The 23,209-nt window shown below is 50.5% G+C and overlaps 1 protein-coding gene across 1 annotated transcript; it reads right to left on the bottom strand.

The window, feature by feature from the left end:
- Positions 1–1,204: 1,204 nt before the first annotated feature.
- Positions 1,205–22,451, bottom strand: DNAJB13 (DnaJ heat shock protein family (Hsp40) member B13). The gene is made up of 8 exons (XM_025357555.1): positions 21,660–22,451; positions 14,592–14,695; positions 13,358–13,519; positions 6,844–7,001; positions 5,649–5,762; positions 3,086–3,199; positions 2,212–2,288; positions 1,205–1,542 (listed from the first exon to the last, which is right to left on the bottom strand). Exons 1-8 carry the CDS (start codon positions 21,725–21,727, stop codon positions 1,389–1,391), a joined length of 951 nt encoding a protein of 316 aa, XP_025213340.1. The 5' UTR covers positions 21,728–22,451; the 3' UTR covers positions 1,205–1,388.
- Positions 22,452–23,209: the final 758 nt, after the last annotated feature.

Here is a 23,209-nt window from a genome sequence, read left to right as displayed (position 1 = left end):
TTTCAGTCCTCACAACGTGCCTGTGAAGGGGGTTATGAGCTCTGCTCTACTGACAAGACAGGTGTGGTAACTGGTTCCAGGAGAAAGTGGCAGGGCTGGGATCAGAACTTGGGTTTCCCAGATCACCCTGCCCAGGACCCTATCACAGACCAGGGGATTGAGGCCAGAGGGGTAGAACCAAAGCTGTTTCCAGTGCACACGTGTTCTTTATGCTGCTCTTCTATGCAGGGTGAGTCTATGGGAAGTGACCTTCAAGGTTTTGGGGGGTTTCTGGTTTTGTTTTGTTTTGTTTGAGACAGAATCTTGCTCTGTCACCCAGGCTGGAGTGCAGTGCCACAGTCTTGGCTAACTGCAACCTCCACCTCCTGGATTCAAGTGGTTCCCTTGCCTCAGCCTCCCGAGTAGCTGGGATTATAGGCACTCATCTCCACACCCAGCTAATTTTTGTATTTTTAGTAGAGACGGGTTTTTACCATGTTTGCCAGGCTAATCTCGAACTCCTGACCTCAGGTGATCCACCTGCCTCAGCCTCCCAAAGTCCTGGGATTACAAACATGAGCCACCACACCCGGCCTTTTTGGGTTTTTTTGAGATGGAGTTTCACTTTTGCCCAGGCTGGAGTGCAGTGGAGCGATCTCAGCTCACTGCAACTCTGCCTCCCCGGTTCAAGCAATTCTCCTGCCTCAACCTTTGGAGTAGCTGGGATTACAGGTGCCCGCCATCGCACCTGGCTAATTTTTGTATTTAGTAGAGATGAGGTTTCACTATGTTGGCCATGCTGGTCTGGAACTCCTGACCTCAAGTGATCCGCCCACCTTGGCCTCCCAAAGTCTAGGCGTGAGCCACCGCACCCTGCCACCTTCAAGGTTCTGATGACAGCTTTGCCACTGAGGCCTGAGTGACCTGCAACAAATGTTTTCTTTTGTGCTTTAGTTTTCCTGTCTCTAACGTGACCATACCATGCTCCAGAGATTGTCTCTTCTGTCATGAAAAGCCAGAGCAGAGCTAGAGACCCTCAGAGGCCACACAGCCCTGCCCCACTCTATCAAAGTGGAAGCACAGAGGATCTGAACCCTTACCTGCCCTTTCCCACAAAGCCAGGACAGGGACCCAGGCACTCAGCTCCTTGGGCCTCTTTCTTCCCTGTGCCCCCCAAGAAAGGCTAATATGAAGCTCCTCTCCAACACACTCTCATGGGTGTAGCTGGAGGACAGGAAATAGATCTTTATTATGTTAGTTTAAGCCCTGCACCATCCCACTCTGGTATCATATCTGTGCAGCAGGCTCCCTGAGGCTATGCACACCTGTGCACACCCTGAGGCTGCGGTGGGTAGGGGTGGGGTGAGGCCCAGCTAGCCTCCTCTCACCCCTGCTCCAGCCCACCGCAGTCATGTCAGCAATGCCTGGTGCAGCATCTGCTTCTTCTGGGGTGTGAGGCGGGTGGGGAACTGGATGTCGAAGAAGATGAAGAGATCCCCCTTCTTAGTAGGGTCCTCCGGCAATGGCATCCCCTCACCTGGCACCTTCTTGAAGTATTTGGGGCTGAAATAGGATGAAAGAAAGGAGCTTAGACATCATCCCAGAGCAGCACCTCAGCAAGTCCCTGTCACATGACCCCTGCTCACATAACCCCAGGAAGGGGACAGTCACTCCCGCCTTCACCTGGAGTGGCTCTTAGCCAGAACTGGTTGGGAAAGGAGAGGAGATTGGTTTATTCCAAACAGCTTGCTCCCTGAAAACCTGTTTACACTGAGTCTCTGATGGAGGATTCCAGAAACTTTGTTTAAGATATGGGAAACTGGAAGTAAGGGTGAGCAAACCCTGAGGTGAGGGCGGGGGTGCTGGGCTGCCAGGCAAACCTCTGCAGGGGCAGAGGGCCTTTCTTGGAAAAGGACTTAGGGGATGCAACTCAGAACTCTAATGAGAAGTTTGGGGGGATGGAGGCCACGGGGTTGCCCAACACTGGGGGCCTCTAGCCTCTGCAGTAGCTTCGTGTGGATTAGAAAAAGGTGCTCCTTTTGCCAGGTGATTGCAGCCCACAGCGTGGCCAGAGTGTGGGTTTGGTTTTGGCCCTCTCTATCCCCTCAGCAGGGAATCCTTGTGCTGGGGGCAGCCTGTACAACTCTACTGGGCAGACCTGTCTGACAATACCCCCTAAATCCTAGGCTAGCCCTTCTCTTGGCTACTGGGGCCCAAGGCAGATGGACTCACTGGATGATGTCATTGATGGGGATGTTGAGCAGACGGTCATCTAGAGTCTTCACCTCCACAGTGCAGCAGGTGAGAGCCTAGGGAGGGTCAGGGCCGAAGGTGGGGCTGAGGAGTGTCACCATGGCCCTCCTATTTAGAAGGCACCTTAGGAACCTGTCCAGTGCCAGACTGTGAGTTAGGCACAAGGGAGACGAGGCTGTTCAAGAACTAATAGGTGAATGACCCAGGCATTTTCTGCCCTGGCAGGAAAGATGGGTGAATCTGGCAGGTAAGATGGATGTTGTATAAATGTAATGATGGAGATAGAATAAAAGTGTTTGTGGGAGCCAAGGAGAGGCCCCTAAACCATTCAGGAGTAGGGCAGGAAGTGGTAGCAGTGGTGGTAGCTATTGATGAGGACCCTATAGGGTCAGGTGAATAGACAGCATTCCAGGGAGAGGGCCCAGCAGAAATGAGAACGGAGGCGTGAAAATGCGTTACGCAGGCAGGGTGCCATGCAGCGAAGGGGCTGGAGTGCAGGGGAAGGGGTAAGCAGGGAGCAGATCACAGAGGGCCTCCAGTGGCCCCCTAAACAAAGATGTTTAGACAGTGAGGAGTATGTCAGGGTCCGATGAGTGTGTGGCAGGATCCCTAAGGAGAAGAGCCTGGAGGAGATGAGAAGTGGGGAGGAGGACCTGCTGTGCAGATCTGGTGCACAGATCCAGGCAGTGCGGATGAGCAGAGGGGACCAAGTGGATAGTGATTTGGAGGGTGGAATCCACAGGGCTTAGTGATTGATGGCAGGTGGTTGCGGGAAGGGAGGCCAAGTCTAGGCCAGGGCAGGTGGGGCTCACGCTGATCCCCTCCCTGCTGCTCCTGCGCTTTGCCCACTCACCTTGCCCAGAGGGATGGGGTTCACGAAGAAGAGGTTGTCATTCTCCCTGCGGAAGCGAGGGTGTAGCTTCTCCTTTACGATGAAAATGATGTCTGCTGGGATGATGTTGGGGCCCTGGGCAGGGGACACCAAAGGGTGACAAGGACTAGTTGGCCGTGTGACTTTGGCCAAGTTCCTGCCTCTACTTGTCTCCATGTCTTCATCTGTACAATGGGGAGATGAGAGCAGGTTTTCTGGAAGGGCCTTTTCAGTTTGGCCCCCATAGCCCAGATAGATTAGAAGCCTGAGAAGCTTACCCAGATGAATCCCCCCAGAATTACTTCTGTACTGAGCATGCCCAAAATAGACCACTCAGCTGGAGGCTCGGAGAGGCTTCCTCAGATGGCAGGTAGAACACTGAGCTGGGCGTCAGGCAACCGACCATATGTCTCTGTCTTGCTAGTAACTCCAGGCATGACACCCCTGTCATTAAGTCACCACAAGTCTGCTGAGGTCTCTTCTGGGCATTGGGGACAGAGGAATCAGACTGGCCCCTCACCCCAAGGAGCTCCCAGTCTCGTGGCCGGGAGGGAGAGGAACTGACGGTGAATCCTCAGCACGCTCGAGACATGATAAAGGGAGGCCCAGATCCTGGAGCTCAGAGAAGGCTGCCCAGAAGGCCGGGCGCGGTGGCTCAAGCCTGTAATCCCAGCACTTTGGGAGGCCGAGGCGGGCGGATCACGAGGTCAGGAGATCGAGACCATCCTGGCTAACCCCGTGAAACCCCGTCTCTACTAAAAAATACAAAAAACTAGCCGGGCGAGGTGGCGGGCGCCTGCAGTCCCAGCTACTCAGGAGGCTGAGGCAGGAGAATGGCGTAAACCCGGGAGGCGGAGCTTGCAGTGAGCTGAGATCCGGCCACTGCACTCCAGCCTGGGTGACAGAGCGAGACTCCGTCTCAAAAAAAAAAAAAAAAAAAAAAAAAAAAAAAAAAAGAAGGCTGCCCAGAGCAGGAAACACGAGCTGGGTTTTGAAGCATGTTTCTTCAAAGTAGATGTTTTATTTATTTATTTTTTGTTTGTTTTTTGTTTTTTTTTTTAGACAGGGTCTCTCTCTGTTGCCCAGGCTGAAGTGCAGTGGCATGATCATAGCTCACCACAGCCTTGACCTACCTCCTGGGCTCAAGAGATCCTCCCGCCTCAGTCTCCTGAGTATCTGGGACCACAGGCACACACTGCCATGCCCAGCTAACTTTTTTGTTTTTAGTAGAGACAAGGTCTCACTATGTTGCCCAGGCTGGTCTCAAACTTCTGAGCTCAAGTGATTCTCTTGCCTTGGCATCCCAAAGTGCTGGGGCTGTAGGTGTAAGCCACCAAGCCAGACCGGAGGTAGATGTTTCGTAGGTGAGAAAGGGGGTAAAAAGTGCAGGCAAAGTAATGTATCTTTCCTGGCTCTGAATGCTCCATCATTCTGCCTCTTCTCAGGACTTAAGGACTCAGCACGCCTTGGACAATAATTTTATGTTTTTATTTAAATAGTATTTAATTTAAAAGTATTACTAATAGGCCAGGCATGGTGGCTCACATCTGTAATCCCAGGCACTGTGGGAGGTCGAGGCAGGCAGATCACCTGAGGTCAGGAGTTCGAAGTCAGTTTGGCCAACATGGAGAAATCCTATCTCTATAAAAATACAAAAATTAGTAGGTGGCCAGGTGCAGTGGCTCACGCCTGTAATCCCAAGCACTTTGGGAGGCCAAGACAGGTGGATCACCTGAGGTCAGGAGTTCGAGACCAGCCTGGCCAACATGGTGAAACCCTGTCTCTACTAAAAATACAAAAATTAGCTGGGTGTGGTGGTGCATGCCTGTAATCCCAGCTACTGGGGAGGCTGAGGCAGCAGAATAAGTTGAACCCAGGAGGCAGAGTTTGCAGTGAGCCAAGACTACGCCACTGCACTCCAGCCTGGGTAACAGAGTGAGACTCTGTCTCAATTAAAAAAAAAAAATTAGCTGTGCATGGTGGCACGTGCCTGTAGTCACAGCTACTCAGGAGGCTGGGGCAGGAGAATCGCTTGAATCCAGGAGGTGGGGGTTGCAATGAGCTGAAATCCTGCCACCTCGCTCCAGCCTGGGCAACAAAGTGAGACTCTCGTCTCAAAATAAAATAAAATAAATAAATAAATAAAATTATTATGATTAAATGGTTTCTGAGTAGCTCCTGTAGTTGGGCTTTATTCCGAGAAGCACTGAAGAAAATCAGGAAAACACTGGAGTTCAGACTGGGATCTCCTTTCAGCTCTCATGTTCTTGCCCTAGGCAAGTCCCATTCTTCTCTGGGTCCCCGTTTCCCACTCTGTGAAATGGGGACAGTCCCTGGGCTGCCCATTCACAGAAGCATTATAAGGCTCTGTTCCTTGGAAGGAACATTAGGGATCCCGTCTCACCCACTCTGCAGACTGGGCTGTCTACAGACCAAGGCTCACAGGGTCAGGAAAAAGTATTGCCTCTTTTCCCTTCCCTTCCTCCTCAGTCTTCCCACCGCCTGAGTCCAGTGACTGACCTGAGTCAGCTTCTTCCACCCTTACCTGGTCCCCTTCCTTCTCAAAGGTGATGCGTGTGCCCTGCCTCCAACCAGGCTTCACATCAATGGTCAGGACCTTGTCCTTGATGGTGGAGGAGTACCCATCCTCATTCAGCACCTGCAGCAACATATCAGGTGTGGGGAGGTCTGCTTAGGACTTCCATGAGCACAGTCAATTGCTCAGATTTTCATGAACACTCAGGTGACCTTTGCACACATGAAAGATGCTCTATGGGATTTGTACTTGGGCTCAATCCTCTAGCAATGGGAAGAGCCTCCAGCAATGGGGAGAGCCTGCCCTGAGCCACTCCCACGCCCATCCTGTTGCCATGACAACCAAGAACCTATGATTCCAGGATGGCAGGGGATGCCATGAGACTGGGGCTAGGGGCTGAGATGCCAAGCAGTCACCATTAGTTGATCAAACACACAGCTCCAGGCCTGGCCACTAACAGATACACGGTGAAAATGTACTTCATTCCTCTCTCCAAATCCCAGAGGCCTGGGCTTGAGCCTCCAGCAAGTCTCTTAATCCCAAAGAGAGAAATGAAAGTCAACATATCTAAGCCTCCCCCAGTGCATTCACCACTGTGTCATCCTTCCACTCCCCAATCGCATGTCCAGATGGGTGCCATCTGTGGAAAGCATGGCCGCATCAGCATCTCCTCTGCTGGGCAAAGGTAGAGGAGGCTTGCTCTTATGCTTGGCACAGGGCTGGGCCATGGCACAGGGCCAAGCCAAGGACTAGACACGAGGCACTGAGGGTCTTCCTCAACCCGTCACCTTGGTGACTGTCTCCTAGCCCACCCTCCATGCCCACTGTTCTTTCTTATGCACGAGGCATGCACCCTGGTAAAATCCTGGGAATATGGTCTGGTAAAGCCCAGAGGAAAGAATTCAGAGGATTCAGAGCCTTTCCAGTTCCCACGGGGATGGGGCTGAATTGAAAGAGAGGAAGACTGCAGTTGGGAAGGCTGCAGAGGACACTCCTGCACTAGGAAAGAACCGGGCTAATATCCTCAATTGTCCCTTCCGAATTTCAGATTCTAGAATTCTAACATCCTAGGTCTCTGAATCTAAGGTTCCATAATTCCATCAGAGACCATCCCTGAGTCCTCCCACCCGGGTAAGGGAGGAGGTGGCTGCTAGGCTGCAGGAGATAGGTGGTGGCTCCCGAGAGGAGCAAGCTGAGTACTCACCCTTCTGGAGATCTTAATTTTTTTGGTGCAGCCAAAGAATAAGTCCTCCAGGGACAGGTAGAGATCCCGTTCGATTGGGGGGTCCTGCTTCTTGACCCCTCGGCCCTGGAGCCCCCCAAAGTTCAAATCCACCTCTCTTCCTTCTGCATCAAAAAACTCTGCGGGGGGTAGGGAGAGGAGTAAGAGAAATTGTATCCAGAGACCCAGACACGCGTGTATACACACACACACACACACACACACTCCACCTCCCCATCCAGATACGCTCCCCAACCTCTTCAGTGCCCTGTGTAATACCCAGCATCCTATAACCACCTCTCGGACTGGCCAAGCCAAGGAGCTGCTTCAACTGCTGATGCAGTGATTATCATCCCTTGCCACTTCCCACTGCTTCACCCCTGCTTGGGATATCACCCCCACCCGCCGCCCCCGCTACTTCCCCGTCTCTCTTAATCACAACTTGGATACCTTAACTCTGGCTGTCTCAGGAAAGGGAGGCGCTCCCTCTGGTGGCCGCGCTCGGGAGTGCCAGAAGAGACTGCTGGTAGTCTTCGGCAGGAAGGTCAGAGCTGGCCAGTCCTCCCTACTCTTCCACAGATGCCACTCCCCTTCGCTGTCCACCCCAGCCCAAGACTACTAAAGACCCCAGACTCAAGTTTCTATAAAGCTTTCGACTGAGATGGGAGAGGGAAAAGGTTGGTCCCTAACAATTTGAGAGGCCACTAGCATCCCCCAAATTCCTCTTTCCTTAATTTCTTTTGCCCCTGCCCAGCTCTACACCCATAACCCCTCTTGCTGCCCACATCCTTCCTCCCAGTGCAAAGACAGCCCCATCCCGGCTCTGCCCCTGATGTGCTGTGTGGTCCGTGGGCTTCAGTGTCTTGGTCTGTGGGATGGGGTAATAATGCCTGACTTGCCTTCCACCATTAAGATAAAGAGCTAAAACTTGCTGAGAGCTTACTATGCATCAGGTGCTATTTTTGGCACCTTACATTATTATTTCATTGGTCCAGAGAGGCCAAACAAAATGCTTAAGGTCCCATAGCTAGTAAGCAGTAGAGTTGGGATTTGAACCACAGGGCAATATGAATACGGAAATTGTGTCCTTAACCACTGTGCCACACTGCATTGCTAGATGTGAAAGCCCTTCATAAGCTGTAAACTTGAGGGGCGCTATGGTTCAGAGTTCCCATATTCTGCCTCTCATGGTTGATGCCATGGAATGAACTTCACAGGCTAGAATGGTGAAATGACCTTAGGCAGGGATGAGGTGACTACACTGTGTCCCTGTAAGATGTGATGGGCAATCAAGGGGCCTGCAAATCATCTGGCCTCCTGTTGCACTGCTGAATTCACTTGTTCACCCAGACCTACAGTGTACCAGGCAGGAAACACCCCAATAGCCAGGCCACAGGAAGCCCAGCCCCTCAACCCTGCAGGGAGATGGGACTCAGGAACCCTTGGGGTGGAACACTGTGGCACCATAGCTTCTGGGTGCTGCCTAAGGAGGCCCAGACCCTGAGCCTGACCTTTCCCAATGAGCGATGCCCTGTAGACTCCCTTGGCTCCTTTGAACTGAGACAGGTAGGGAGACAAGGTCCACCGTATGGCATTTTTGGGCTGCAAAGCCCCTTTCCTTTTCTTTTCCTTTTTTTCTTTTTTTTGAGACGGAGTCTCACTCTTGTTGCCCAGGCTGGAGTGCAATGGCACAATCTTGGCTCACCGCAACCTCCACCTCCTTGGTGCAAGTGATTCTCCTACCTCAGCCTCCTGAGTAGCTGGAATTACAGGAATGCGCCACCGTGCCCGACTGGTTTTTTTGGGGGTTTTTTTTGTTGTTTTTTTTTCTTTCAGTAGAGATGGGTTTTCTCCATGGTGGTCAGGCTGGTCTCGAACTCCCGACCTCAGGTGATCTGCCGGCCTTGGCCTACCGAAGTGCTGGGATTACAGGCGTGAGCCACCGTGCCTGGCCAATTGCAAAGCCCCTTTTCATAAACATTATCTCATCTGATAATAGCCCTTGAGCCTTAATGATTATTTTGTCTATGTAATGGTTAGGAAGCTGGGGTTTCAGAGGGGTAAGGAAAATTTCCCAGGACCACACAGTTCACAAATGGCAGCACATGGATTGGAAACAGGCCTGCTACTCAAAGCCCCTTGCTATTTTCAGTCTCACGTGGAGCTTATAAACTAAGCTCCCTCTGGCAGACACATGAGGATGGCACACAATGGGAGCAGTCTCTGAGGCAGAGGGGCTATAACCCACGTATTGGCACAGAGAAGAGAAGGAGAGAACTTTTGAAGTTCAGAAAGGCTGAAGTATAGTCAGGGAGAAGGGGAAGGGGTGTAGGAGAAAACAGGCAGTGAAAATCTAGGCCTATGTGGGCATAACTGGAGCCAGGAAGTCAGGTGTGAAGGTCTTTTCACTGCCTTTGCAAGCTGATTCTGAGCCTCAGAAATCAACTCTTGGTCAGTTCATCTGAGACTTGGGATCATGCACCCATCCACCTACCCAGCCATCCATCCGCCTACCCAGCCATCCATCTGCCTACCCACCCACCCACCACACGCCCATCTATTCATTCATACACCCACTCATCCATTCATCCATCTGTCCTTCCTTCCTTCATTTCATGCATCCACCCATCCACTCACTCTTGTCAGATGCTAGGCTGGGGTTTGGCTACTCTGAGATCAATCAGACCTGGAGCAGCTCCCAGTCTGGTAGGGAGACAAGCATGTTAGGGAAACTATAAATAGCACAAGAACTGTTTTAACTGCAAAAGAGACAAGAGGTATCTTCCCACAAATACAATATTAGCAAAAGACCGGGAAGAAACGAAATGCCCATCAATAAGATAGTAATTAAAAATAATAAATTATACCTGGCACAGTGGCTCATGCCTGTAATCCCAGCACTTTGGGAGGATAAGGCAGGCAGATCACCTGAGGTCAGGAGTTCAAAACCAGCCTGGCCAGTCTTGAGTGGAAACCCCATCTCTACTAAAAATATAAAAATTAGCTTGGCATTCTGGTGCCCGCATGTAATCCCAGCTACTCGGGTGGCTGAGGCAGGAGAATCGCTTGAACCCAGGAGGCAGAGGTTGCAGTGAGCCAAGATTGTGCCACTGCACTCCTGGGCAACAGAGTAAGACTCTAATAATAATAAATTATAAAACACCCATGGTAGCCATGCTGGCACTTGGCATCTGCTCTGACCGCCTTCTTGCATACCTTCCCTCCTAGAGAATCTGTAGAGCCAAAAGGAACAACCCCCAGACTCTCTAGCAGCTAATGTTCTGGCTTTTAATTCTGTTCATCAGGTAAACCCTGAGCTACTTGGGAGGCAGGAAGAAGGTGGCAGGCATCTCTCCATGGCTCTGTCTGGAGCTGGTGAGCACTGTCGTGGAAATACTGGGTTTTTCTGCAGCAGCCTTTGTGTGTCCACAGTTTCATGCCTGTCAGAAGCAAGTGAGGCAGCAGTTGCAGCTACATTTATGGTGTGTTCTGGAATGCAACGGTGACATTTCCTGATTCCTTCTTCGTGACTGTGGCAGAGACAGCAGCTTTCCTTGTGGACCAGTTTAGAGGTGGTGTTCTTGGAAGATTTCCTACAGGGCCAGCTTAGAGCCTTCTCACCCAGGCCTTTCAATGATTGTGTATGTATGTATGGAGGTGGGCGGATCAGCTGAGGTCAGGAGTTTGAGACCAGCCTGGCAGATATGGTGAAACCACATGTCTACTTGTGGGGAAAAGAAAGAGAGATCAGCCCGTTACTGTGTCTATATAGAAAGAAGTAGACTTTTGTTCTGTATTTGAGATGCTGTTAATCTGTGACCCTACCCCCAACCTTGTCCTTGCAAGAGACATGTGCTGTGGTGACTCAAGGTTTAATGGATTTTGGGCTGTGCAGGATGTGTCTTTGTTAAACAAGTGCCTGAAGGCAGCTTGCTGGTTAAAGGTCATCACCATTCTCTTAATCTCAAGTACCCAGGGACACATACATGGCCAAAGGTCGCAGTGACCTTTGCCTAGGAAAGCTAGGTATTGTCAAAGGTTTCTCCCCATGTGATAGTCTGAAATAGGGCCTCGTGGGAAGAGAAGGACCTGATTGTCCCCCAGCCTGACACCCGTGAAGGGTCTGTGCTGAGGAGGACTAGTACAAGAGGAAAGAAGGCCTTTTGGCGGATGTTGGCAGTTAAGATAGAGAAAAGCATCTGTCTCCTGCCCGTCCCTGGGCAATGGAACATCTCGGTGTGAGATGTATGTGATGTATGCTTTGTTTACTGAGAAAGGAGAAAATCGCTTTAGGGCAAAAGGTGGGACTTGCTGAAACAATGCTGCTAAAAGGCTTATGGAAGATGTTTGCATATGCATATCAAGGCACAGCATTTTCCTTTGAACTTATTCATGTCACAGAGATCTTTATCCATATGTCTTACTGCTAATTTTCTCCCTACAATGATCCTATTGTCCTGCCACTCCCTTATCTTTTTTTTTTTTTTTTTTTTTTTTTTTTTTTTTTTTGAGACGGAGTCTCGCTCTGTCGCCCAGGCTGGAGTGCAGTGGCGCGATCTCGGCTCACTGCAAGCTCCGCCTCCCAGGTTCACGCCATTCTCCTGCCTCAGCCTCCTGAGTAGCTGGGACTACAGGCGCCCGCCACCGCGCCCGGCTAATTTTTTGTATTTTTAGTAGAGATGGGGTTTCACCGTGGTCTCGATCTCCTGACCTTGTGATCCGCCCGCCTCGGCCTCCCAAAGTGCTGGGATTACAGGCGTGAGCCACCGCGCCCGGCCTCCACTCCCTTATCTTTAAGATGGTAAAGATAATTATCAATAAATACTAAGGGAACTCAGAGACCAGTGCCGGCGTGGGTCCTCTGTATGCTGAGCACCGGTCCCCTGGGCCCACTTTTTCTTTCTCTATACTTTGTCCCTGTGTCTCATTTCTTTTCTCAAGTCTCTCGTTCCACCTAACGAGAAATGCCCACAGGTGTGGAGGGGTGGGCCACCCCTTCATCTACTAAAAAATACAAAATTACTAGCTGAGTGTGGTGGTGAGTGCCTGTAATCCCAGCTACTCAGGAGGCTGAGGCAAGGAGAACTGCCTGAACCCGGGAGGCAGAGGTTGCAGTGAGCTGAAGTCATGCCACTGCACTCCAGCCTGGGTGACAGAACAGGACTCCATCTCAAAAAAAAAGAAAGAGGCCGGGCGCAGTGGCTCAAGCCTGTAATCTCAGCACTTTGGGAGGCCGAGACGGGCGGATCATGAGGTCAGGAGATCGAGACCATCCTGGCTAACACAGTGAAACCCCGTCTCTACTAAAAAATACAAAAAACTAGCCGGGCGAGGTGGCGGGCGCCTGTAGTCCCAGCTACTTGAGAGGCTGAGGCAGAAGAATGGCGTAAACCCGGGAGGCGGAGCTTGCAGTGAGCTGAGATCCGGCCACTGCACTCCAGCCTGGGCGACAGAGCCAGACTGAGTCTCAAAAAAAAAAAAAAAAAAAAAAAAAAAAATTTTTAGTAGAGATGGGCTTTCACCATGTTGCCCAGGCTGCTTTCGAACTCCTGAGCTCAGGCAATCTGCCCACCTTGGCCTCCCAAAGTGCTAGGATTACAAGCGTGAGCCACCGCGNAAAAAAAAAAAAAAAAAAAGAAAGAAAGAAAGAAAATGGAGGGCTGGAATGTATTTCTTTTTCAATGAATTCTGTTTTACTTTTTCTTTGGCAATGTGTTATATATATTTATTAAAGTAAAAATAGGCCGGCCGCGGTGGCTCACGCTTGTAATCCTAGCACTTTGGGAGGCCAAGGTGGGCAGATTGCCTGAGCTCAGGAGTTCGAAAGCAGCCTGGGCAACATGGTGAAAGCCCATCTCTACTAAAAATTTTTTTTTTTTTTTTTTTTTTTTTTTTTGAGACTCAGTCTGGCTCTGTCGCCCAGGCTGGAGTGCAGTGGCCGGATCTCAGCTCACTGCAAGCTCCGCCTCCCGGGTTTACGCCATTCTCCTGCCTCAGCCTCCGGAGTAGCTGGGACCACAGGCGCCCGCCACCTCGCCCGGCTAGTTTTTTGTATTTTTTAGTAGAGACGGGGTTTCACCGTGTTAGCCAGGATGGTCTCGATCTCCTGACCTTGTGATCCGCCCGTCTCAGCCTCCCAAAGTGCTGGGATTACAGGCTTGAGCCACCGCGCCCGGCTTACTAAAAATTTTTAAAAATTAACCGGGCATGGCAGCGTGCGCCTGTAGTCCCAGCTACTCGGGAGGCTGAGGCAGGAGAATTATTTGAACTCAGGAGGCAGAGGTTGCAGCAAGCCAAGATCGCACCACTGCACTCCAGCCTGGGCGACACAGCGAGTCTCCATCTCCAAAAAAATAAATAAATAAATAAATAAATAAATAAAATAAAATAATAAAGTAAAAATAAAAACAAAACTACTTAACGAAAAGCATCATTTATAGCTGTGTCGTTTCTCTGTAAGGCAAGGTGGGGAGGAAGACCTCTGAAGACCTCTTACCACTGAAGGGGTTGTTTCCACCGAAGAACTCGTGGAACACCTTTTCGGGTTTGCCGTGGAAGACGTAACCAGTTGTCCATGGGGTCTGAGATCCAAACTCCAAAGGAATCCCACCCTTCAGGCCCTCCTCTCCAAACTTGTCGTAGATGCCTCTCTTCACGGCTGTGGATGGGCATCACCTTGAGGAGGCGTCCAACTTTGGGGGCTGAGATAGGTGGAGGGGCTGGGAAGCAGGCGGATATGGAGAAAGGGAAGGGGCAGAAGCAGCCTGATCCCAAAGTGCCTGCTGTCTGGCAGTCTTTGGAATGAGACCCTAGGAGTCAAGGGTTCCATTTCATTCTGGGAGGACCTAGGTATGGCTTCTGTAGCCCAGAAGACAGACGGGAAAGCCTTGGGTTTGCTGGGGGCAGGGTGAGAGATTGGGGGAATAACTGAGAGACTGAGGCTCAGGCCATGGCCCTGGGATTTGGCCTAACTCAGTCATCATGGCCACTGTCTTATCTGGGGTAAACAGAATTGTAGAACCTTGACATTTTAGAAGCTAAGAATTCTACAGCCTCCAAATTTTAAAACTTTGAAATCCTAGAGTCTAAGGACCCTGAAGTCCTGAAAACTCAGGACTGTAGAAACCTTAGTGATCTTCTAGCTGTACTTCTGCAGGAACCAGGATTAGTCTCCAGGACAAGCCCCAGGGAAAGCCCCGCAGGATGGCCCTGGGTGCCAGGGCGGGGATCACACTTTCTTCACTCTGCTGATTTCCAACGGAGAGAGATTTCCTAATTACTCTTGGCCTTTCTGTGCCTGTTCCTACTCTTGCTGGCCCTGGGGAAATGGACACTCAGCCACTGGGAAGGACCTCTGGGAGCCACAGGTGGGTGCGCCTGCCCAGCTTCAGCCTTCTTCCCGGTAGCTACAGGCCCCTCAGTCTGTTCCTCCCGGGGAAGGTCCCGTCCTCGCAGGGGATAGGGATGCGTGGGGAATGTGCCCCTGCTCCCACACTGCCTGCCAGGGTGAGCGAGTCAGTGTAATCCTGGGCTCCACACCCTATGTCCTCCCCCTCAGCTTGCTTCTACTGAGAAAGGCAGGTCGGTATTCTGTCTTCTCTGTGTGTCTAGATTCTAGGCAGGGAAGAGGGATGCTTCCTCGCTATTGGGCCCCCTCAGAAAACCCAACAGTCTGGAGACTTAAGGAATGATCCTAATCGAGGGGGCTGCTCAGCCCCACAGCTACTCACGGTCACTCAGCACGTCGAAGGCCTCTGCTATTTGCCTGAAAATCTCTGCTGAAGACGGCTCATTTGACTTCAACGGGTGGTGCTTAAGGGCGAGTCTGCGGTACCTGGAGGAGGAAGAGTTAATACAAGCCGTATCAGCTGGCCTGTTTCTGAGGGCAGACCAGAGTTCAGAGCTGGCACTCTGTCCACTCCTGGCTGGCTATAAATCCCGGGTAGTTTCACGGGCTGTGGTGGCTGCGGAGGTGCACTGCTCAGCTCTTGAAGAATAGCTGGTGCGGGGAGCACAGCTGACTGACAGTTCCAGCAGCTGCCCCCCGGGGCATCTGAGCCGAAGCTACTGCCCCTGAGCTGCCCCCAGTGCTTACGTGTGGTGGAGATACCAAGGCTGGCCCATTCCTGCAAGACACAGGACTCCTCCAACGGGCACGCTTTGCGTGAGGGCTCCCCAGAGGCTGGCTGAGCTCTCCCTCCCCACTCCTCCCCTCCCTATCTCCACTCGCAAGCGTCAGGCTGCACTGTGTTCTGGGGACTCTCCCTGCGCGCTCCTGCTCCCTTCCCTTCATCCTTCACAGTCTCTCCAGGTACATTTCCTGCACATAATCCTGTTTGCTTCTTAGAGGACAGGAGCAGACACACAGGCGTCTTGGGAGGATGAGCTACAATCGGGTGTGCAGCGGACATGGATGAGGCGCTCAACGCGCCTCTGGTTCCTGTGCCGCCCACACCCACTCTGTGCTTATTTTTTTCCCACTTCTTTTCTGCCCAGTCCTCTGCTATTTGCCTGAAAATCTCTGCTGAAGACGGCTCATTTGACTTCAACGGGTGGTTAAGGGGCGAGTCTGCGGTACCTGAAGGAGGGAGGGTTAATACAAGTCCTACCAGCTGGCCTGTTTCTGAGGGGCAGACATCGTAGCGTCTGAAAATATGTATCAGAAGTGAGCCGGCGTGGGGGAAAGATGGCGCGGATTGGGTGGTTTGTGGAGGGTTTAATAAAGGGACCATTCGCCCAGGTGCAGGAGGAGCGGAGGGAGACTTGCCAGGGACAGCAGAGTGCAGTTTTCCCAGGCCAGGAACGCTGAGGGGTCTGTCGGAGTGTGTGGACAGGGCCCTCAGCGGAGCTGTGACTTTCTGTCAAGCGACACAGCTGACTGAAGAGACCCCATAGGAGGAGAACTGGGGAATAAAGCCGCAGCCCCGCCCTTCTCCCTCCCCATCTCCCGCCTAGTGCTCCCCTGGGCCGGCTCCATCTGGAAGGCTGAGGGCAAGGAAGCCTCCCGGAGCCGGAGCCGGAGCCGAGCAGGGCAGGAAGGGTGGGGAGTGGGTCTGGAGGGTTGCACGGGAGGCGTCCAGCACAGACGCCTGTCACTCAGCCCAGGCATGACCCCCCACCTTACCTCCGCCTGCTTTTCCAGTGCCCACACTCGCTTCGCCGCCATCCCCAGAGTTCCGTGGTTTCTCTTCTCATCCCAAGGGCAGGCTTCGGTCTCTCATAGCTAAATCTCCATCCTGAACCAGACCACTTCCCTGAGCCAAAGACTACCTCCAACTGTCTACTTGCCATCTCCTCTCCAAGGTATCATAAATTCACCGAGTCCAGACATACACTTTTTTTTTTTTTTTTTTTGAGACGGAGTTTCTCTCTTGTTGCCCAAGCTGGAGTGCAGTGGCACAATCCCTGCTCACTGCAACCTCCGCCTCCTGGGTTCAAGCTATTCTCCTGCCTCAACCTCCCAAGCAGCTGAGATTACAGGCACCCGCCACCACACCCGGCTAAATTTTTGTATTTTTATTAGAAACAGGGTTTCACCATGTTGGCCAGGCTGGTCTCGAACTCCTGACCTCAGATGATCCTCCCACCACGGCCTCCCAAAGTGCTGGGATTATAGGCGTGAGCCACCTGACCCTGCCAACACATACATTTTCACTGCATAATTTTTCCCCAGGCACTGCAGCCAGAAATGTGAGCACTTTGACTCCAAGCTCTCCGTCTCCTCTCCTTATCCCATCAGTCACCACGACACATGGGGTTTTCCTTCTAACTAATGTTCTGGGCTGGGTACAGTGGCTCATGCCTGTAATCCCAACACTTTGGGAGGCCGAGGTGGGAGGATGACTTGAGCTCAGGAGTTCAACACCAGCCTGGGCAACATGGCAAAACTCTGACTCTACAAAAAAAAAAAAATGCAAAAACTAGCCAGGCATGGTGGCATTCACCTGTAGTCCCAGCTAGTCGGGAGGCTGATGTGGGAGAATTGCTTGAACCCAGGAAGTCAAGGCTGCCGTGAGCCAAGATTACACCATCGCACTTCAGCCTGTGACAGAGCAAGACTCTGTCTCAAAATAAATAATAAATGTTCTGTTCCTGTCTCTTTATCCTGACAAGTATTGCAGAACCATGTCTTCCTGCACCCAGTGGCCCCTTCTCCACTGCATTGTGTGCTGCCAATTGCGATATCTCTCACTCTTGCTCTCACTCTCTCTGCTCGTTAATGCTGATGCTTCTAAAATACTTTCTTTTTTTTTTTTTTTTTTTCTTTTTTGAGATGGAGTCTCACTCTGTCGCCCAGGCTGGAGTGCAGTGGCGTGATCTCGGCTCACTGCAAGCTCCTCCTGGGTTCACGTCATTCTCCTGCCTCAGCCTCCCAATTAGCTGGGACTACCAGCATGAGCCACCACGTCTGGCTAATTTTTGTAGTTTTAGTAGAGGCAAGATTTCGCCCTGTTGGCTAGGCTGGTCTTGAATCCTGACCTCAGGTGATTCGCCCACCTCAGCCTCCCAAAGTGCTATGATTACAGGCATGACCCACCATGCCGGCCTTCTGAAACATTTTCTGACCAGGTCCCTCTCCTGGCATAACCCTTCACTGGTTTCCCCATTGTCTCCAGCATAAAACTCAGATGTGTCACTCTAAGATCCAAGCCCCTGCCTCTTCCTCTGGCCTCACTCACTGTTCTCCTTTGCTGCTCCCTTGACCTCTCCTGCATGACTCACCCCTCTACAGCCCCTCCCAGCTTCTCTGGGCAATTTTTAATTCATCCTTCAACTTTTGGCTCAGGTTACCAAATCCTCCAGGGCGCCTTCCCTGACAGCTAGCCTCCTTTCTAGGTTAGACTCCCCTTCCCAAGTCCCCAGCACCTCTGATCCTCGTCCTTAGCAGCGCTGTGTTCCAGGTGTCGTTGACTCATCTAATAGGTTCTGGAGTTGCTGCATCCAGTTCTAGCCCCAGTGCTGGGCACTGAGCAGGAGTGAGTAAATAAATGATATACGCTCAGCATCCTACAGGGCAGCCCATCTCACTGTGGAATGGCTCTGACTTTTAGGCAATGCCTCCTCTTACTGCAACAGGAAGCTGGATCTGCTGTCCTGCAACTGTCCCTCCATCCATAAGGGATGTGGCTGTGCCCTGGGGACCTTACAGAGAGAATATCTACTTTCAGAGACTTGAAGACATTGTCACAGCCTTCCAAACCAGCCTTTCTCAATTATAAAGGTCACAGTTGGTTATTTTTATTTATTTATTTATTTAGAGATAGAGTCTTACTCTGTCACCTAGGCTGGAGTTCAGTGGCGCAATCTGGGCTCACCGCAATGTCCGCCTCCCAAGTTCAAGTAGCTGAAACTACAGGTGCCCACCACCACACCTGGCTCATTTTTGTATTTTTAGTAAAGACCGGTTTTTGCCGTGTTGGCCAGGCTGGTCTCAAATTCCTGGCTTCAAGTGATCCGTCCATCTCAGCCTCCTGTAGTCCCAGCACTTTGGGAGGCCAAGGCAGGCAGATCACTTGAAATCAGGAGTTTGAAAACAGGCTGGCCAACATGGTGAAATCCCGTCTCTACTAAAAATACAAAAATTAGCCGGGTATGGTGGCGCACACCTATAGTCCCAGCTACTCGGGAGGCTGAGGCAGAAGAATCACTTGAACCTAGAAGGCTGTGATTGCAGTAAGTCCAGATTGTGCCACTGCACTCCAGCCTGGGTGACGGAGAGACTCCATTTCAAAAAAAAAAAAAAGTAACAAGGTTTGAGAAAGGTTTAGTTTTTCATATAAATTTGAGTGGTTTCAAAATTATCCCTGCAGTAACATCACTCTCATCCACCTGCTTTCCTGAGTGGCAGAGAAAGGGGTGAAATCACAACTTGAACGCTGCAGTTATGAATCCTGGACAATTATAAACCATCATGGTGCTTTTCTTCCTTATATAAGTTTAGCTCTTCTTTTTTTTTAATCAATATCTAGGTTGTCCCATGAGCAAGCATGTCATACATGTGACTTAGAGTTATTGCAGGGGAGAAGGGTTAAGGACTGCTTTTTGAAATATGCACAGTTCTTTTAATCACTCTCTTTATTTTTATTTAGTTAGTTAGTCATTTTTGAAACAGAGTTTTGCTCTTGTTGCCCAGGCTGGAGTGTAATGGCTCAATCTCGGCTCACTGCAATCTCCACCTTCCAGGTTCAAGCAATTCTCCTGCCTCAGTCTCCTGAGTAGCTGGGATTACAGGCACCTGCCACCACACCCGGCTAATTTTTTTTTAGTAGAGATGGGGTTTTACCTTGTTGGCCAGGCTGGTCTCGAGCTTCTGATCTCAGGAGATCCTCCTGCCTCGTCCTCCCAAAGTGCTTGGATTACAGGCATGAGCCACTACGCCTGGCCTTATTTTTATTTATTTATTTATTTTGAGATGAAGTCTCGCTCTGTCACCCAGGCTGGAGTGCAATGGCATGATCTCGGCTCACTGCAACCTCTGCCTCCTGGGTTCAAGTAATTCTCCTATCTCAGCCTCCCGAGTAGCTGGGATTACAGGTGTGCGCCACCATACCTGGCTAATTTCTTGTAGTTTTAGTAGAGAAGCGGTTTCACCATGTTGGCCAGGCTGGCAAACTCCTGACCTCAAGTGATCCACCTGCCTCAGCCTCCCAAAGCGCTAGGATTACAGGTGTGAGCCACTGCATCCAGCCATTTTTATATTTTTGAGACAGGTCTTGTTCTGTTGCCCGGACTGGAGTGCAGTGGTGCAATCATAGCTCAATGCAGCCTCTACTTTCTGGGCTCAAGCCATCCTCCCACCTGAGCCTCACGAGTAGCTGGGACACAGGTGTGTGCCACCATGCCCAGCTAATTTTTAAATGTTCTGTAAAGACAGGGTCTCCCTATGATGCCCAGGCTGCCCTCTCAAACTCCTGGGCTCAAGGGATCCTCCTGCTTTGGCCTCCTAAAGTGCTCAGATTATAGGCATGAGCCACCACGCCAGGCCTTAATCACTCTTTATATGACACGGTTTCACATGCAAATGATTGCTGGACACATGCATTATCTTATCTAATCCTATTTCAGTCTCACAGCAACCTTTATTATGAGGATGATTTTTAGACATGGGAAAACTTCAGCTCAGAGAGGTTAAGTAATTTGCCCAGGTCACACAGCTAGCAGGTAAGTGAATCTGGATTCTGATGCAGCCCTTTCCAGTGCTTAAGTTGTGCTTCTCTTTCTGCACTCCCACTGCCCTTCCTCCTGATTACCTTTCCCTGGATGGGTCCTTCTGGTCAATGAAATGCTCCAAGGAGTGGGTGACATCATACACTGTCCTGAGTTGTTCTCAAATCTTTTCATGAGTTTGTGTCTTTTTTCTCCAACAACACTGCAGACTCTCCACTTACGCCACTGATCCCCAAAAGGACCTGGCCCAGCAGTAGGCCCATGACTGGCAACTCTGGGAGGCCTGATGTCTGAACACTGGCTCCACCATTTACTAGTGCATGGCCGTAGGATAATCATGGTACTTAATTCTCAGGACTGTTGTGAGGATTAAAGAGTGAGGGAAAGTTCTCAGAACTGCACCTACACACTCAAAACATGCACCTATTGTCACTGCCCAACTTAACTGAGTTATCCTGGACTCCTCTTTTCTTTACCCTCCAGTGATCCACTTAATTGCCAAGTCCATTCCCTCCCCTTTCTCTGGCCTCATCTTTTGCCTTGATTACCCTGAACAGCCTTCTAAGGGGTCTCTCTCCTTCCAAGATAACTTCCATAGCCCCCCCGTACTTCCTCTTTTGTAACACTCATCACAGTTGTGGTGACTTATTCAACATCTATTCAGCAACAAAATCTAGCTGCATGAGGTAAGGAAGTGTCACTGTCAGATTCAGACATTTATTTCCAGCTGCCACCACTGCAGCAGGAGGTGAAGTACCCTCTCGACCCTGTGGTAGACGCTTAATAAATATTTGTTTAAAAAAAACATGTTTTTGGCCGGGTGCGGTGACTCACACCTATAATCCCAGCACTTGGGGAGGCCAAGGCGGGCGGATCACCAGAGGTCAGGAGTTTGAGACCAGCCTGACCAAAAAGGAGAAATCCCGCCTCTACTAAAAATACAAAATTAGCTGGGCGTAGTAGTGCGTGCCTGTAATCCCAGCTATTTGGGAGGCTGAGGCAGAAGAATCGCTTGAACCCAGGAGGCAGAGGTTGTGGTGAGCTGAGATCACACCACTGCATTCCAGCCTGGGCAACAAGACCAAAATTCCGTCTCAAAAAAAACAAAAACAAAAGCAAAAACATGTTTTCAGAAAAATGTACTGACTTCTGTCGTAGGCTTTCTTAGGAATGAACCAGAGCATCCTTAAGACCTGATGGAAGTATTCAGGAATGCAGTTTAGTCAATGTTGAAAACCTCCATCATGGCCAGAATCGAATTTATAACATCCATCTGGCCCGGCCACTCCCTTGTTCATAAGCCTCTGGTTCTCCATAATATTCAAGATAAAGTTCAAATGGCTCCTTTGTCTCCATTTCATTGCTGGGAAAAGCAAGGCACCCAGGAGAGGAGACAGGGCATGGAGCATAAAGGGAGATGGGTTGGGAGCAGATTGAGGAACTAAAGAGTTCAAATTTCCAACCTGGGCCCTGACCCAGACCAAAGCCAGGATACAGGTATGCAAGAAGTGAAAGAAGGAACAAGGTTTACCTTGTCTGCTCTAAGCTGTGCAGGAAAGCTTGTTTTGGAAGAGAAGAGGGCAGGGCCTGCCCCAGCACACCCCTAAGGACTGGCTCCTACCCCAACTTACGCCTGCTTGATCTGGGCATCCTCTGAATTGCGAGTGATCTGGAGCACAGAGTAATAATCCTGGCCCATGGCTGGCTGGCTGGCAGTGAGGCCCTGGATAGTCCTCAGACTCTAGCAAGGCTGTTAGTTTGCTTCCTTGGTTGCTCCTGACAACCGCACAGGTGCACTCTGGGAGTTGTAGTCCCACTTCCCTAAACAAATCTCACCTCTGCAACAGAGAGGAGTCAGTGAAAGGACTAGGAGAGCTGGGGCTGATTCTGTGACCCTGTGAAAGGTCACTCAACTCAGAAATTGGAGACTTACAGGGCTCTGTTTTTGTTTTTAAAGAGAGCAGCAATTAGTTTTAATAAAAAGGTTTTAGAAGAAATGCATTTGGCTAATTTTTTAAAAACACATTTATTTTAGAACAGAGTTTTGGAAAAGTTGAGAAGACAGTACAGAGAGTTCCCATATACCTCACATCCACATTCCCCTAGTTCATTATTATTTTTATGTTTTTGAGACAGGGTCTCACTCTCTCACCCAGGCTGGAGAGCAGTGGCAGAATTACACCTCACTGCAGCCTCGACCTCCTGGGCTCAAGGGATTCTCCCACCTCAGCCTTCCAAGTAGCTGAGACACAGGCGTGCACCACCATGCCTGGTTAATTTTTGTATGTTTTGTAGAAAGGGTGTTTCACCACATTACCCAGGCTGGTCTTGAACTCTTGGGCTCACCTTGGCCTCCCAAAGCGCTGGGATAACAGGTGTGAGCCACTGCACTCACATTCCCCTATTATTAACATCTTACATTAGTATGGTACATTTGTCACAAATAATGACCAATATTGGTACATTATTGTTAACTAAAATCCACATTTTATTCAGATTTACTAGTTATTTTAACCTAATATCTTATTTCTGTTCCGGACCCCATCCAGGATGCCACATTACAGTTAGCTGTCACATCTCCTCCGGTGCCTCCTGACTGTGACAGTTTCTCAGACTTTCCATGGCTTTAATGACCTTGACACTTTAATAATGGTCAGGTGTTTTGTAGAATGTCCCACAATTTGAATTTGTTTTTTTGTTTGTTTGTTGGTTATTTGTTGCCCAGGCTGGAGTGCAGTGGCACAATTTCAGCTCACTGCAACCTCTGCCTCCTGGGTTCGAGTGATTCTCTTGCCTCAGCCTCCCGAGTAGCTGAGATTACAGGCATGTGCCACCATGCCCAGCTAATTTTTGTATTTTTAGTAGAGACGGGGTTTTGCCATGTTGCCCAGGCTGGTCTCGAACTCCTGACCTCAAGTGATCCATCCACCTTAGCCTCCCAAAGTGCTGGGATTACAGGCGTGAGCCACCGCACCCGGCCCTCCTTTCCCCCTTTCTGTACTGCACTCTTTGGAAGGCAGTCCCTGTGTGGTCCACCCTTACAGTGAGGGAGCCATGCTCCACCTCTCTAAGTACAGCAGAGCCCTGTTTTCCATGAACATCCCAAATCCAATTGGTCACCAAGCTCAGTCCATTCTGCTTCCTAGACAACCTCTCAAGCCTAGCTCCTCTGCTCTTCCTC

This window comes from Theropithecus gelada, chromosome 14, assembly GCF_003255815.1.
Source record: "Theropithecus gelada isolate Dixy chromosome 14, Tgel_1.0, whole genome shotgun sequence".
NCBI lineage: Eukaryota > Metazoa > Chordata > Mammalia > Primates > Cercopithecidae > Theropithecus > Theropithecus gelada.
Note: the sequence above shows the minus strand (reverse complement) of the source record. Positions and strands in the feature narration are given on the sequence as shown.